Here is a 15,516-nt window from a genome sequence, read left to right on the forward strand (position 1 = left end):
GACCCACTTCCTCTTCGCTAAATTATGTAGTAACCACAGCATAAGCGCATAACATCCGCGCGTAGCTTCGTTGTAAACCGCTTAACATGTGTGTTTATACCTTGTGTGTTAAAAGGTTAAACGTTAAATATACACAGTGGAACCAGAGTGGGCAAAAGCTTACCTTAGTATTTGCTAAAAGGCTTATTATTATTTGTTTTACTTCAATTCTATTAATCTCTATTAAAGATGCAGAAAGATTTGTGAAGATGATAGTAGTAGTAGTAGTCCATGATTGTTCGAGGGAACAACTTTTTATTTTTGGCTCGCTCATTTCTTGCGCAACGGATCAACCTGGCTGTCCAGAGCAGAAATTCAGCCAGTATTCTTTGCACCGTTCCACGCGGGCATGATTTGTACAGTAATCAAATAAGGCTAGCTTTAACTTTCATTGTATTAAAAAAAAAAAAACTATTGATATATTTTTCAGTTTTGGACCCACCCTACGCTCAAACAAAATAAAAATACCTAATACAAACATTTCAAACACAAAAATGAAAAACTTATTAAAAGTTGGTAACTACCCAACGTCTGCCAACGTTCAAAAGCGAATTAATTATATCTAAATTCGCATTCATAATCCTGCACCACACGTGTATTGTGAATCGGGCAACACCGGGCACAGTTACCCCCTCCACACCTCCCCCCCACCCCTATACCCCTTTGCCGCGACAAATTACCGCGCACCCTTGACCAGATGAGCGTCGTAAATCTTCTCCATTGAGCCTCAGTCTGGATTTAGGATCATTTGTGATAAGCCTGCATCGATCGCCGTGCAACTCTAAAATATTATCTAGATATGTTTAAAACAAAGATATTGTAAAGCTCTAGATACGCAAAGACTACATAGTTAGTAGCGCGAGGTTTACGCACCTTTTGACACCTACGAGCATCCTTCAAAAAATGATCTCCCGTTACTTACATAGGTTGGTTTAAATAGTCAAGTCATTTGAAGGTTTAGGCATCACTACAGGTGAATGCTAAACACTCGATCTAGATCAGCGATATTTGGATCGAACTATAGGCTTTTTTTTTTTGTTGACGCTGGGGAATGCATTTACGCATCCCCCCCGGAAGCTAGCCAACCAGCTGTGAGGCAGCCAGCCAGCTGAGGAATACCCACTAAACCCCAGCGGCGCTACTGCGCGTCGCCTGGCGACTGGGTCACGGGAACGGCCGAAGCAAACAACCGCGACCCAGCCAGCGACGTCTGCCGAGGCAGACCCTCCACCGGGGACCTGCTCGGTCCCCACCACCGCACCTCCGGGATGCACCAACGAAGTGCGTCCCCCGACCCTGGGACGCGCACGTCGTCCGTGTCCCATCCTACGCTTCGTCCACTGTGCCCTCTGCTAGTCAGAGGGACACGCGGAGAAACCTCCCTCCCTGCCAGGTCATTATAGCCATAGCCAACAATATCTCCGAAGAGAAATTATTAGCCATGTTACCGGGGCGCACCGGCCCGAACACTGCTCTTCCCCTCGGAAGCATCCAAAAGGGACCTAGACCTGTTATACCTACTTTTTTACCGTGCATTACCTACACTTAATTGCTATTGGGTGTGGGTAATTCATGCTCTATAAACAAATGCTCTGCTCGGTAAAAAGTAAGCATATCAGGCCTGCCTGTTTAGTAAGACTATGGTTCGATCCAAATATCGCCGATCTAAATTGAGTGTGTAGCATTCGCCATAAGATAGCACCTTCATGCTCCATAGTTCCAAACCTCTTTTTTTGTAACTAGGACTCAATTAGAACTGTTCACGTTTTCAAAACAGAAGATCGCGTGTATTTTGCTGTTATTTCTAGACCAAATGATAGTGAGTGTTATTTACTAATCTTACCTTCGTATTTAGATAGGTGTGTGCACTCATTGACATAAACAGGCAGGCTTAATTTAGGATCCATTACTCATTTTGTACAGGCACGGTCGAGGGGGCGGTGATTTTGAGAAATAGCATGTGCAATTAGTGTGATATTTTAGGGGTGTATTGTACTTTGAAGTAACATCTATACAAATAAATTTAATTAAAATGTCTGTTTGTAATGTTAAAATAACAACTTTTTACTGAATGCATATAAAAGAAAGTATGTATATACTTAAAACAATTTTTTTTAAATTTTTGTTTGTTCTCTTAATCTCCGCAACGGCTAGACCGATTTTGATGGTACTTTCACTGGAAAATAGCTGATGTTACATGAGGAGTTTAGGCTACTTTTATTGCAGAAAAAGGATTAAGATTCCGCGTAAAAAATTAAAGCTCATTAAATCACTGCCCATGTTATGAATGTGAAAGTGCAGTTTGTCTGTCAGTTAGCTTTTTATCCTTCAATAACACATCAATAGAGCAACGGATTGCCGTGATATTTTGCATAGTTTACCTATAGTTAAAGATCTGGAAAGTGACATAAGCTACTCTTTATCCCAGAAAATAAAAGAGTTCCCACGGGATTTTTAAAATACTAAATCCATGCTAATTAAGTTGCTGGCCTCAGCTAATAATTAAAATCATCATCATCATCATCATCATCATCATCATCAACAGCCTGTGGATGTCCACTGCTGGACATAGGCCTTCCCTAAAGAGCGCCACCACACCCGGTCCTCAGCCTTCCTCATCCAGCCACTTCCCGCCAGCCGCTTTATATCGTCGGTCCATGCACGGTGCTGGAGGACGTCCCACACTATGCTTGCAATATAATAATATGTTCTCGTAACAACTTTTAGGTACCTCGCAATCAATAAAGCCATGAATCACCGAACAGGCAGCAAGTTGGAAGCTCATTTGGAGCTGTCAAAGCGCAGTCATTACGGGTTGCGTGAAAGGACTCGCGTGTGTTCGCCGAAATTTGGAAATGTACTGTTGCCGGCAATTACTGTGGCCGTATGAAAATTGCACCAGAAAACTTACACGAATACCCATTGTACCAAGCAATGAGTTTTGAAAGTTCTAGTCACATCTGCGGGGTGGTTTTTTATTTTAAGAGGAGATCCATACTCAATATCCATACTCAAGTACAATACCTACCTAATGATCGTGCACTGTGTATAATATTACGAGTATCATCTTCACACACCTTTGAGAACATTATGGAGAACTCTTAGGCATGCAGATTTACTTGAATAAAAATATATTCTATTCTATTCCTCACAATATAAATTGCATGTGATATTCAATTGCCTAAAATGCACATAACTCCGAAAAGTTTTAGTTGCGTGCTCGGGATCGAACGGTTTAAAGCTAAAGTTAAAGAATTAACAACTTTGACCAAACAAACTCGAGACTGTTTAGTCATAGTTGTTAATTCATAAACTTGATAACAACTCCGCTTCAAATATTAATTTATGAAAATGATAAGCTAACAATCCAGATCATCAAAACAAAAACGCGGCGCGGTCGATACCTTGCCGTGACTGTAGCTCGTAAAACACTGCCTGTAGAAAAGTAGAAAAAACGCTCCTAGTATAAAAACCGGCCAAGTGCGAGTCCGACTCGCACACGAAGAGTTCCGTACTATCGCACAAGATAAACTTTTTAACCGACTTCCGAAAAAGGAGGAGGTTCTCAATTCGTCGGAATCTTTTTTTTATGTGCAACACTGCAAGTTAATTATAGACAGAGCCATCTAAATGTGATTTAGTAAACTAATTATTTTTTCGTGAACACATGTTTTTTTTTGTGGTGTAACCACAATTCACTGTTTCGGATTTTTTCCTGTACTTGACACTTGTGCTACGTGTATACGACCTACCTACTTGCAAAATTTGTAAGTCAACGGGAAGTACTCTATAGGTTTTGATTCCTATTTCTTGGACATGATAGACCGACAGAAAGACAGAGAGACAACGAAGTGATCATATAGGCATTCCGGACCAGTGGTAGATGCTTTTCATTGATTCAAATGAACTTGTAAAAATCTCATTGAATAAAAATATTTTGAATTTGAATATAAGGGTTCTTTTTCCCCTTTTAAGGTAAGGAACTCTAAAAACATTAAATTACATTGTAATAAGCCCCGACGCCAAAACTCCGGTGATCGACCCGGAGTAGCATTTTATTCTAGATTTTCCACAAGGGAAATACGTGGTGATGTGCGAATGCCTGAGCGGCGCAATTTCAAGCCTCCAATGTAAGATTTGAAGTTAACACTCGCTTGCTAAAGTTAGCGTTAATTTCAATAATATTATCGTGGCTAAATCAAAAAAGTGTTAAAATTATATTCGACCTGCCCTGGTTTTATACATATTCGATGTTCATAATACCCGTAAATTGGTTCTTAATTAGGGGCCTTATTGGAGACAAGTGTAAATTAAAAATTTATAACACCCCCGACAAGTGAAGGTTACAGTAACTAGAAAAAAGCTGATAACTTTCAAACGGCTGAACCAACTTTTTTGAATTATAGCTAAGAACACTCTCGATCAAGCCACCTTTCAAACAAAAAAAAGTAAATTAAAATCGGTTCATTCGTTTAGGCGCTACGATGCCACAGACAGATACACAGATACACAGATACACACGTCAAACTTATAACACCCCTCTTTTTGGGTCGGGGGTTAAAAATAGAAAAAAACTTTAAATTATTTGAGGGGTAGGTGCTAGTGTATTTAAAAGACATTTCTAGACTTCAGTAGCAAAAGTCAGCCGCAAGGGGCGTATCGAAGATATTACGTAACTTCTACTCGCACATATCTATGGCATTTCATCGTATTTGATGTACCTACTCTCGTACTGGCGTGCTTTGGCATTACGATTTACTGGTAGACTTATTTTACTTCATAAATTTTAAAGTAATTTCCCCGCACTCATCCGAAATATAACCCGTTTAACTTATTTAATATCTTCATTGTTGGAAAAACACGCAATTATTAACTTAAACCACATTTCATTACGGACTAAATTGCAATAACAGCTTCAAAGTACGTCTGACCGCCATTCGAACCTCCGTTACATTTTCTTTAATACTTTAATCTCCTTTCAACGGTGTATTAATAATTAAAAGAGGGTAGAATGATAATTCGGAAGCTTTTGTTTCAGAGAAATATCTTCCTTTGTAGAGTGGAGTGGAAAGCTTCTTAGTAATAAGAGAAATTTTTATGGTGAATCTTGATGCAATCAAATAACGATTTCATTGTTACTTATACCTATCTATAGCTACGCTAAAAGATATACATAATATCTTTTAGCGTAGCCGTAACTTTTCTAAGAACGGAAGTGAAAATATGTATTTATATAATGAATTAAGGCCTAAACCCTTTTCATACTGAAAGGGCACCAGTTTTCAGTAGTTAGCCGATAGTCCACCACGTTGGAACATTATAAAACAACTCTTATGCGTGCAGGTTTCCTCGCGATGTTTTCTTTACCGTTAAAATACTAAATTAAATTAAGTGTTAGAGTATTAAATCGATTGTGGAACATAAATATATTTATTTATTTTTACATAATTAAAAATAAAATAAAACGTGTTTCAATTTTCAAAGTAAGATAACTATACCAAGTGTGGTATCATATAAAAGGGCTTTACCTGTACATTCTAAAACGGATTTTTATACATTTTTATGTATAATAGTTTTTGATTTATCGTGCAAAATGTTGGAAAAAATACCCGAGTACGGAACCTTCAGTGCGCGAGTCTGACTAGCACTTGGCCGGTTTTTTTCTTACTTTAAAGAAAAACAATTAATCTTATTATTAATCGTCTTACTTCCTCAAATCACTTTGTCAAACGCTCTTTCTCTGTCTGAAAGTCTCCATGCAAATCTTTTCCGGAGATTATACGCCGCGAGTTGGATCCATTCGCATAATGAACTACGCTTTAGGAGATCACCTTTTGTTTTGTTTTGAGGTGCTTACTGTTATCACTTGGGATTAACAACGTATTATGAATTGAACCTACTCGCAAAAAATTACTGAAAGCCACAATAAAAAGCTTTTGTTCTGTGTGGCAGAAAATTGTGGCAAAATTGTTTAATTTTTGAAAATTGTTGAAACTTGTGACTAGGATTCTAGGAAAGCGTGCCCCACCTTATACTGCATCATCACTTGCCAGCAGGTCTGATTATAGCCAAGCGCTTGTCTAAAATATAAACAAAATAAAAAATAAATGTTTTTACTTTACACATTCATACTTATTCGCGTTTTTGACTTTTGTGTAAATTAAATAGCGTATGTTTTGAAACCCCGTGGGACTCTTTGATTTCACAAAATTTAAAGGGCATGTCCGCCTGCTGAATGCAGGTATCTGTGCCCAACTTTATCAAGATCAGTTCAGCCACGGAATACCACTTGCTTTAACAATGAAGGAAAACATCGTGAAGTAACCTGTATACTTGAAAGTTGGTCTATAATGTTTTCCAAGGTCTGTGAAATGTCGATCCGCACTTGGCCAGCGTGGCACATCTATACTAATAAATAAAATTGGAGTGTCTGTCTGTAATTTCGAAATAACTACCGCATATTAAAGTCATATGGCTATTTGAACGATACTATAACTGAATCACACGTTTTTAAAATTTTTGTCTGTCTGTCTGTCTGTCTGTTTGAAAAGGCTAATCTTGGGAACGGCTGAACCGATTTTGATGGGATTTTCACAGACAAGTAGAGAATTGACCAGGGAGTAACAAAGGCTACTTTTTTAACCGACTTTCAAAAAGGGAGTTGTGTTTTTCTCCCTATGTACACCCAAATCTCCGAGATTTCTGAACCGATTTGCGTCATTTCTTTTTTAATCGATAGAGGAACTGCGACATTGTTGCATAAAAAATTTGGAGTCCAACTCCTCAATCCTGATGCTGCAGGGGATCTGACCAATCCACGCGGGCGAAGCTGCGGGCATCAGCTAGTTATGGCATAAACCCTTCTAACTGTGAGAAGAGACCCGTGCTTAATAGTGAGCCGGTAATGGGTTGATCATGATGATGATGATGACGATGCAAGCTAGTGAATTGTCAGTAAGTCTGTTTACTGTTTGTTGCAGGATGGAGGACACGGTGCGCTCGCTGCTACAACACAAAAGCCGCGTGGAAACTCTGAAGCAGGAGAAGGCCTCGCTCTCCTCTGCGTTGGAGGTACGTTTTTACCTATCTTCAAGTTTTCTCCGTTTACTGAGTTTACTTGAGTAAGTTTTTTTTTTATAAAAGACTATTAGCCATGCTAATCATGACTAATACTCCCCTTTCCCCTCCAATTAAGCGTAAAGCTTGTGCCAGGAGTGGGTACGACAATAGTGCAACGGGTGGGGTTTGAACCGCCAACCTTTCGGAATTCAGTCCGCTCCTCAAATCGTGGCTCAAAAGTTAACTAATGTCGTTTGAATAAACCTACCTGTTCAAACCTCCACGATCTGAACTTTAGCCCATCAAAGGGTTTTAATAAGTACTTCCTGTACTAATACTCATCAAAGTAGATAGATTTTTTATTCCATTACAAATTAGCCCTTGACTGCGATTTCACCTGGTGGTAAGTGATGATACATTCTAAGATGGAAGCGGGCTATCTTGGAAGGGGTTTGGCAGTGTCATTAAACCTATACCCCTCATGTTTGTATGTGGCATTGCATCGGAACGCTAAATTGCTTTTGGCGGCACGGCTTTGCCGGTAGGATGGTAAAGGCTGCAGCCTCCCATTAGATAGAATTAAAGTACTTAAAAGAATTTTTACTCAATTTTTGCAGTCGGAAAATACTTATGTGATATTTTGTATAACAGATGTATTTGCTTTGCTTTCTTCAAAAATGTTGTTACAAGGCAAAATTTTATCAGTAGGTAGTCGGTCCAAGCGTGTGTCTCGTCCACGGTTCACGGTCACTACACAACACTCGCCCGACAAAATTGCTATTTCGTTTAACTTTAAACAGCAGGTAGGTACCTATTCCTAGCACTATTGCTTCCATCAGCGTCAAGTTTATATTACCTACTTTTATATTATTGTCAAGCTAGGAACAGCATCGTATCCGGAGGCTCTAGTACAAATTTTTTAGCTGATTGACGACTGACGTACAGTTAAAAGGGCTCTCTCCGTCACTCGTTTCATACAATCGTAGTTCCAATTTCATTTGAATATTAAGCAACCAAAGTCCATGAAATTTTGCAGACATATTCTAGAAACTAATATCTATGTCTGTGGTTTTCCAGATTTCTGTTAAAATATTCGGTTTCAAAGTTACGCGGTCTTAAAAAACATACAAATCTTTGAGCCCCTGTAATTTTAAAACTACATATTTTTAGGAAAATCTAAAACACCACAGACACAGACATTAGTTTCAAGAATATGTCTGCAAAATTTCATGGACTTTGGTTGCTTAATATTCAAATGAAATTGGAACTACGATTGTATGAAACGAGTGACGGAGAGAGCCCTGTTAAGGTTAACTTGAAACACTCAGGGTTTGTTAAGTGATGGTACAGTCACAGATGGAAGTGGGCTAATTTGGAAGGGGTATGGCAGTTTGAATTAATTACAATGAAATAATCAGACCCACATTTTCTATGCAGCATCTTGATATTTTCTTTTTCACTAACGTTCTATAACGTCTTCCTAAAATATGAAATAGCTATATCAGCTACACAGTGTGATAAATGAGGTGTTATTGGCGTCTTATTTGGCGTCACTATTGAGTACGGGTCTCCTTCTCAGAATGAGAAGGGTTGAGGCCATAGTCTGCCACGCTGGCCCAATGCGGATTGGCAGACTTCACATACCTTTGAGAACATGGAGAACTCTCAGGCATGCAAGTTTCCTTACGATGTTTTCCGTCACCGTTAAAACAAGTGATATTTAATTGCTTAAAACGCACATAACTGAAAAGTTAGTTAGTGCCCGGGATCGAACCCCCGATCTCCGATTAGGAGGCGGACGTTCTAACCACTAAGCTATCACAGCTTACAATTTATCCCTTGATTTAACTTACTTTTACTACACTAGATTTCATTTCCTCTCATCATGTTATCTCGTTTCATTTCTGCTTCATTTATTAGCTGCCCGTTTAGTCTAACTGTTCCTCTACTCTGTGCATTTAGTTAAGCAAGCGTGTAGCAGGTACTTTGTTCACGGTTGGTACACAATCCTGGCGCGGGTTAAATTGAAATTGCAACTAAACTGTGCATCCGGCACTTTTGCTCTCAGGAAAATAAAGTAATATGCCAATCTGCGCGCTTTTTATTTATTTTTAAGTTGAAAAAGTTCAAAAAGACAAATATTTCGATTCAAACGTAGACCGAGTTCCCCACCAGTCTACGGTTAATGAATTAAATCTGTCTGGTCTAGGTACAACAGTAGAAAAATAACAGAGTTTTTGTATTATGACGACCTCTAGCTCACCGGTGTTCTCTGTAACCTTTCCCTGGTCCGCTTCTAGGCTGGATCAGTTTATAACCTTATTGTTTCTGGGTAACCTAGGTCAAGTTTCTAGCAACGTCACTCCACAAAGCGATTTAGCAATTGAATAAACGTGTATAAAAGCTAATTCGCTATACAATTCATTTTAATAAGTGATCAAGATCCATCTTTTTCTTTCTAAGTTACCGGTCTTTTATCAGACTGCGACACATCTACGCTTTAACGTTTATGCTCGTCACAAACTAGAAACGTAAGTGGGATAAGATAAGATTTGTATTTTATCCATTGTTATCAGCCATTATGCATAAACCACTGTTAAATATAAGCTGCTTTAAAGTTATATACATAGTTATAAGCAACTTTATATCTTCAATACTGTGCATCCAAACAGTACCAGCCACGTCTTTTCAGATGCCATCGCTCCACTTTGTAATAATTTCTCTAGTATCTAATTTAATCTAGTAATTTTACTTATATACTCGATCTCAATTAAGTGATACAACAAAAACATCGTTATAATCAGGTTCATCTCGTTTCGGCCATTTAGCGACATTAAAGAGCATTTATCGCACTGCAAGGGGACAGCCGATCATTTTTGGATTATGGCTTATAGCTGCCCCTGCAGATAGAGGAATTAATTTACGAAAGTACCGCACCCGGACCAGAATAACCAGACCTAAGGGAATACAAGATTACCCCTCAATTTGTAATAGTTGAGGTACTTTAGTCGGGGGTGAGGGGGTCTATTAAGTTTGGTTCGGTCATAAACTGGACGTTCTTTGAGGGATTATGAACGGCGGAGTGTGTTTGAAAGGGGGATGAGATGTTTTTTGCGTAATTAGTGGCGCGAGGGCCTTTCTTGTGGTAAGTGGTGCTTTGGCAATGTTTGGTTGGCGACAAAGCTGATTAATATATCTCGGAAATTAAGTGCTCCTTTGCAAACTTTCGCTTTCATTTTGACTTTCACGTTTTAAATGATTCATTCCCTGGTACATTTTATGTTTAGGTTAAAGAAGGTGCTTACTGGGCTCTTCACACCCTCAACTGTTGTGGATCCTTCTCACGATTCAAAAGATATTGTAAGGATGTAATTGTAAAAACATGGATTTTATTTGATTATAGTTTGCTGCAATTTACTGTATTTTATCAGGCACCTTTATTTAGTAATCTAGTTATGAATATTATAAAAACTGTTGGTTTTCCTAAATAAATAAAATAAACTAAACTTCCGTCAGTAGGATAATTTCATCGTAATAAAAAGTTAGAAAATTTTTTCAAGAGTACTTGAACAACGTCGTATGATATTAAAAATGTAATCACGACGTCCATATCAAAAAGCAAACATTCCAACAACCAAAGTAGGTACGGTACACCCCTGACATAAAATGGCTGACAATACGAAAATATTTAGAGCTAGAGATATTAAAAGTAGGGGAATCTCGGTGCCTCTACACAATAAAAGGTAGAGGTAGGATCGTTTAAGTGACAGGAAATGGAAAAATCAAAATTCGCATTCCCATTCCATTGAAATTCACAGATAAATGTGACTCTTCAGAGTTTGGTGGGACTCGCTCAACAACAATGACCAAATGCTCACTGTAACGAAAATTGAAGTATGCCATTTTTTTGTCGTTTTCGTCTATTCTTCTAACGCGTTGTGGTGTGTACCACTCGATACAGTTCCAACTTGTAACAAAAGGGTTTTTCGCAATAAAATTGTTTTGTACGTCGTCAACCAGCGATATGAGTCTCTGTACAAGGTATGAAATAAGTTCTTCAAATGCGGCCCGAAAAATTGAGACAAAGACCTTATTTTAATTTAAAAAAAAAATCACTATATTGCTAAGGTGTTAAGTTTTATTTTAGAATAAATCTTTTTGTTCTCATTAAAAAAAATTCAAATCGCTTTAAACCTGTCGATGGCAAGAGGTCTTAAATAATATAAATATTTTGTAATTGTTATTCAACTTTATGTTCAAGTGTTAAGGTTTATAATAAACTGAAGTTATTGATATCATAAAACCTTTTCTACATTTCCAAGTTATATCTCGTCGAATTAATTATATTTTTTACATGTAGGTCCCCATAATATAAGCGTTTATACAAGTGTAAATTAAAAATTTATAAAACCCCCGACGATCCAAAGTATTTGAGTTTTCCAAAACATCATTTTCAAATAAATAATTATGTATTTAGCATGGTATTTAGGCAACGTCCATCTTGACAGCTTGACATTTGTCTATTGACATAATATTATGAACCTAACGGTTATCTAACCTTCTTTTCTACAAGAAAACTAGAAAAGAGCTCATAACTCTTAAACGGCTGAACCAATTTTTTTAGATTATAGCTAAGAACACTCTCGATCAAGCCACCTTTCAAACAAAAAAAACTAAATTAAAATCGGTTCATTCGTTTAGGCGCTACGATGCCACAGACAGATACACAGATACACAGATACACACGTCAAACTTATAACACCCCTCTTTTTGGGTCGGGGGTTAAAAAATACTATTAGGTTACACAAGAGAAATCTTAGAAGTAACTGACAAGGAAATAATTTTTGATTGATTTTCTTTTTGGGTAATAAAATTGTAAGCCCAAGTGAAAACCATTTAGATATTTACCTAAACACATTCTGTATGTTGTTGTCTTTGAAATTGTTTTTTTGTTTGTATTTAGGTACTTAGTCTATTTGTTTTTGTCATATTTTTCGTGAAATCGTCTAAGCACAATAATCGTCGTTATTTTCGTTGAAATTCAAATTGCGACGCTAATGTAATACTGGAGCTTTAGTAAGCTCTCAGACTTGGGCAAAACATACCTACAGTTGAAAATGTATTCGAGATGTAAAGTTTCTGCATGCCAATCACACAGTATAGGAAATGTAGGAAGTGGGTAGGTTTAACGGAGGGAGCGGACAAACAGTCCAGTTTAATGAAATATTTTGAATATTTGTATTTGATTCCTGCTTCCCGCAGCCAATTTTACATGAGCTTCACAAACTTAATAGCCAATATTTAAAATCTAGCTTCCGCCTTTGGATCCACACGGATTTAGTTTAGTTTTATAGACAAGTGTACTATTATTTTGTACTTAGTTTTACAATAAGTCGATGATTGGAAACTGATGCAGTATTTTTATTGGGCATGTTTGTATCAAAGTTAAAGGCTTAAATAAAATAGGATGGTAGGTATCTAATATTACAAATAAATGAATCTGTTTTTGTTTATTGGTTTGTTATTCAATCATGTCCCAATACAGCAAGGGATCGGCCTGATTTTTTGAGAGGGTATCTACATAGACCTTCCCTAGTGAACGCCCAGTCATCAGTCTTTCCCATTCAGCCACTTCCTGCCAGCGGCGTTTTTATATTATAAGTATCATACCTCGCAACAATATAATATGTACATATTATAATCATTACTTCATAGTCTCCATTCTAGGACTTTTCGGCTCCATCGATCCTAGCATAAGTCAAACTGTAACAGTACTTCTGTTTCACAATACCTAACACGCGCTGATGTTTCACTAGACATCAGCGCCGGAAGGCTCCGTCTTTGCCATTTCTATGGAGGTTATTTTATACTGGACAAGCTTCCAGAGCGGGGTCCTCTGTGAATTTTTAATTTGCCAGCTTCGGGAATATTTGGGGAACAATTTGAGACTTAATATTTCATAACGTTGAAGGTTCGGATTTTCAGAATGAAAGTTTTTATGAGATATTTGAAGAGCATTTTCGTGCAGCTTGGGAGGTTTTCTTTTTTTTTTCGAGAATGTTTTCGTCTTATATTAGGGAATATTGAGTGTCAGACAGATTGGTTGCGAAGGGAGAGTGATGTTGAGAACGTTACAAATTCGTTTCCATATTGCGTTGGAAACCGATTTATGAGCCGGAGTGTTTTATTTTCGAACCATAAAGGTTCTTAATCGCAAAAAGTATTTTTTATGGGATATAGGTAACTACAAAATGACGTTTTTTTTTTCCTTTTCTTGTGTTGTACTTACTAATTCTAGGTCAACGGTAATAGTTCAAAACGTACCCTTTAGGTTTTGATTTATTTGAGAGTGACAAAATATACGCCATAAATGACCGCAGTTGATTACGTTGACTTAGAAGCTTGATTTTTTACAGCTCCAAGGAAACGTAGACCTAATAATATAACGTGATACCTCCACGCGTTACTAAAAGGGTCTTTACAGACAGACGGACAACGAAGTGTACCTATGAGGATTCCTTTTTTCCTTTTACGGAACCCTAAAAATACCATGCCTAAACACGTAGAGTCAGATAGAGTGGCCATAACCAATGTAAGGACATTAAAACGGCGGAAAGCGGGAAATCGGCTGCACAATGCCTGGGGTTTCCCGGTTTAAAAGCCCCTCCTCTAAACAATAATTCAGCTTCACCCTTCCTAAGTGCAAGGGCGCAGTCACTGAGGGCACCGACGATAGGCATGGGAAGCCTAGCTTGTAGTTTTTATCGATATGATTCTTTTTAGGGTTCCGTACCTCAAAAGGAAAAACGGAACCCTTATAGGATCACTTCGTTATCTGTCTGTCTGTCCGTCCGACCGTCCGTCGTGTCGTCAAGAAAACCTATAGGGTACTTACCGTTGACCTAGAATCATAAAATTTGGCAGGTAGGTAGGCAATCATGTAAAATTTGGCAACACTCTCGATCATGCCACCTTGCAAACAAAAAAACTAAATTAAAATCGGTTCATTCGTTTAAGAGCTACGATGCCACAGACGGATACACAGATACACACGTCAAACTTATAAACACCCCTATTTTTGGGTCGTGGCTTAAAATATCGGCCTACAATATACTGTTTTATCGATACATATTGTGGTGCTCGTAACTATTACACCGGACATGGGGTTGCATCGTTTTGTCCGTAGGCCCCCGCGGCGTGCTGCGACTCAAATTTACACTCGCGCTCTAATTGTGTTCGCCGCATATTCCGTTATTTGTAAACAGATATTTAGAGATTATTATTTAGAGAGTACTCAACTTCCAACTCTGGATATTTTGTTGTTATTTTATTTTGTTTATTAGACACACACAAATCCTTTACTTGTGCTATAAGACCTACCTACCTGCCAAATTTCATGATTCTAGGTCACCTAGGTACCATATAGGTTTCTTGACAGACACGACAGACGGACGGACGGACAGACAGAAAGACAGACAGACAGACAGACAACAAAGTGATTCTATAAGGGTTCCGTTTTTCCTATTAAAGGTACGGAACCCTACAAACTAGTCACTCTCCAAAAAACGTGTGTACAGTAATAATACATATTATAATGAACTTATGGCCTTAGAACTAAACTAAACCTAAATCTAAAATGTTAGAAAACAGAACCAAAAATCGAAAATTAAGTAATAATGTTGTGACATTAAAAATAGAAGGAAATAAGTAAAAGGTTATTTTATTATTACTTATCTCTTCTCGACTAATTCAAAAACTTTCCTCTTTTCAAAAATCGTTCATTTTAAGTATTTATTTAAACAAAAAAAAAAAAAGGTAAAGACCTGACTTTCCTAAGTGCTTTTTGAATGCGGTAACGAAAAAAAAACAGGTGGGCACTATTTTTCCCTCCACTTAACAAAAGCTCGCGTAGACAACTAGAAGGGACTTATTGCCTGAATTTCGTTTCATTTCGCCAAACGTTTGTACACGTAGAACTCCGAAATTCCCGGCGACTAAACGATAGAATTTCGAATTGAAACGCCGAATGGCACGTTTGAAAATACCTTCTTCCGCTGAAACTGAATATCGAGATTGGATTATATTTTTTTGACCGATTTGAAAACTGAGTGTAATACGTACAAAATGAGATTTTTGAGTGAAATCTCCACTTGTTTCTCCATTTTTTTGATGGTTTCTCCATTTTAACTTTATTAACCCCCGACCCAAAAAGAGGGGTGTTATAAGTTTAACGTGTGTATCTGTGTATCTGTCTGTGGCATCGTAGCTCCCAAACGAATGGACCGATTTTAATTTATTTTTTTTTTGCTCGAAAGGTGGCTTGATCGAGAGTGTTGCCAAATTTTCAAAAGTCTGAAAGAAAATCGGTTCAGCCGTTTGAAAGTTATCAGCTCTTTTCTAGTTTTCTTATAGAGGTTT

General features: G+C 37.8%; 1 protein-coding gene across 5 annotated transcripts in view; it reads left to right on the forward strand.

The window, feature by feature from the left end:
- LOC123880891 overlaps positions 1-15,516 on the forward strand; it is a 503,469-nt gene that overhangs the window by 466,735 nt on the left and 21,218 nt on the right. For all 5 annotated transcript variants that reach the window (XM_045929266.1, XM_045929268.1, XM_045929269.1 and 2 more), the window contains one exon: positions 7,020-7,110. In XM_045929266.1, the coding sequence (XP_045785222.1) occupies positions 7,020-7,110 (91 nt within the window). The remainder of the gene's footprint in view (positions 1-7,019; positions 7,111-15,516) is intronic.

This window comes from Maniola jurtina, chromosome 3, assembly GCF_905333055.1.
Source record: "Maniola jurtina chromosome 3, ilManJurt1.1, whole genome shotgun sequence".
In the NCBI taxonomy this organism is placed as follows: domain Eukaryota; kingdom Metazoa; phylum Arthropoda; class Insecta; order Lepidoptera; family Nymphalidae; genus Maniola; species Maniola jurtina.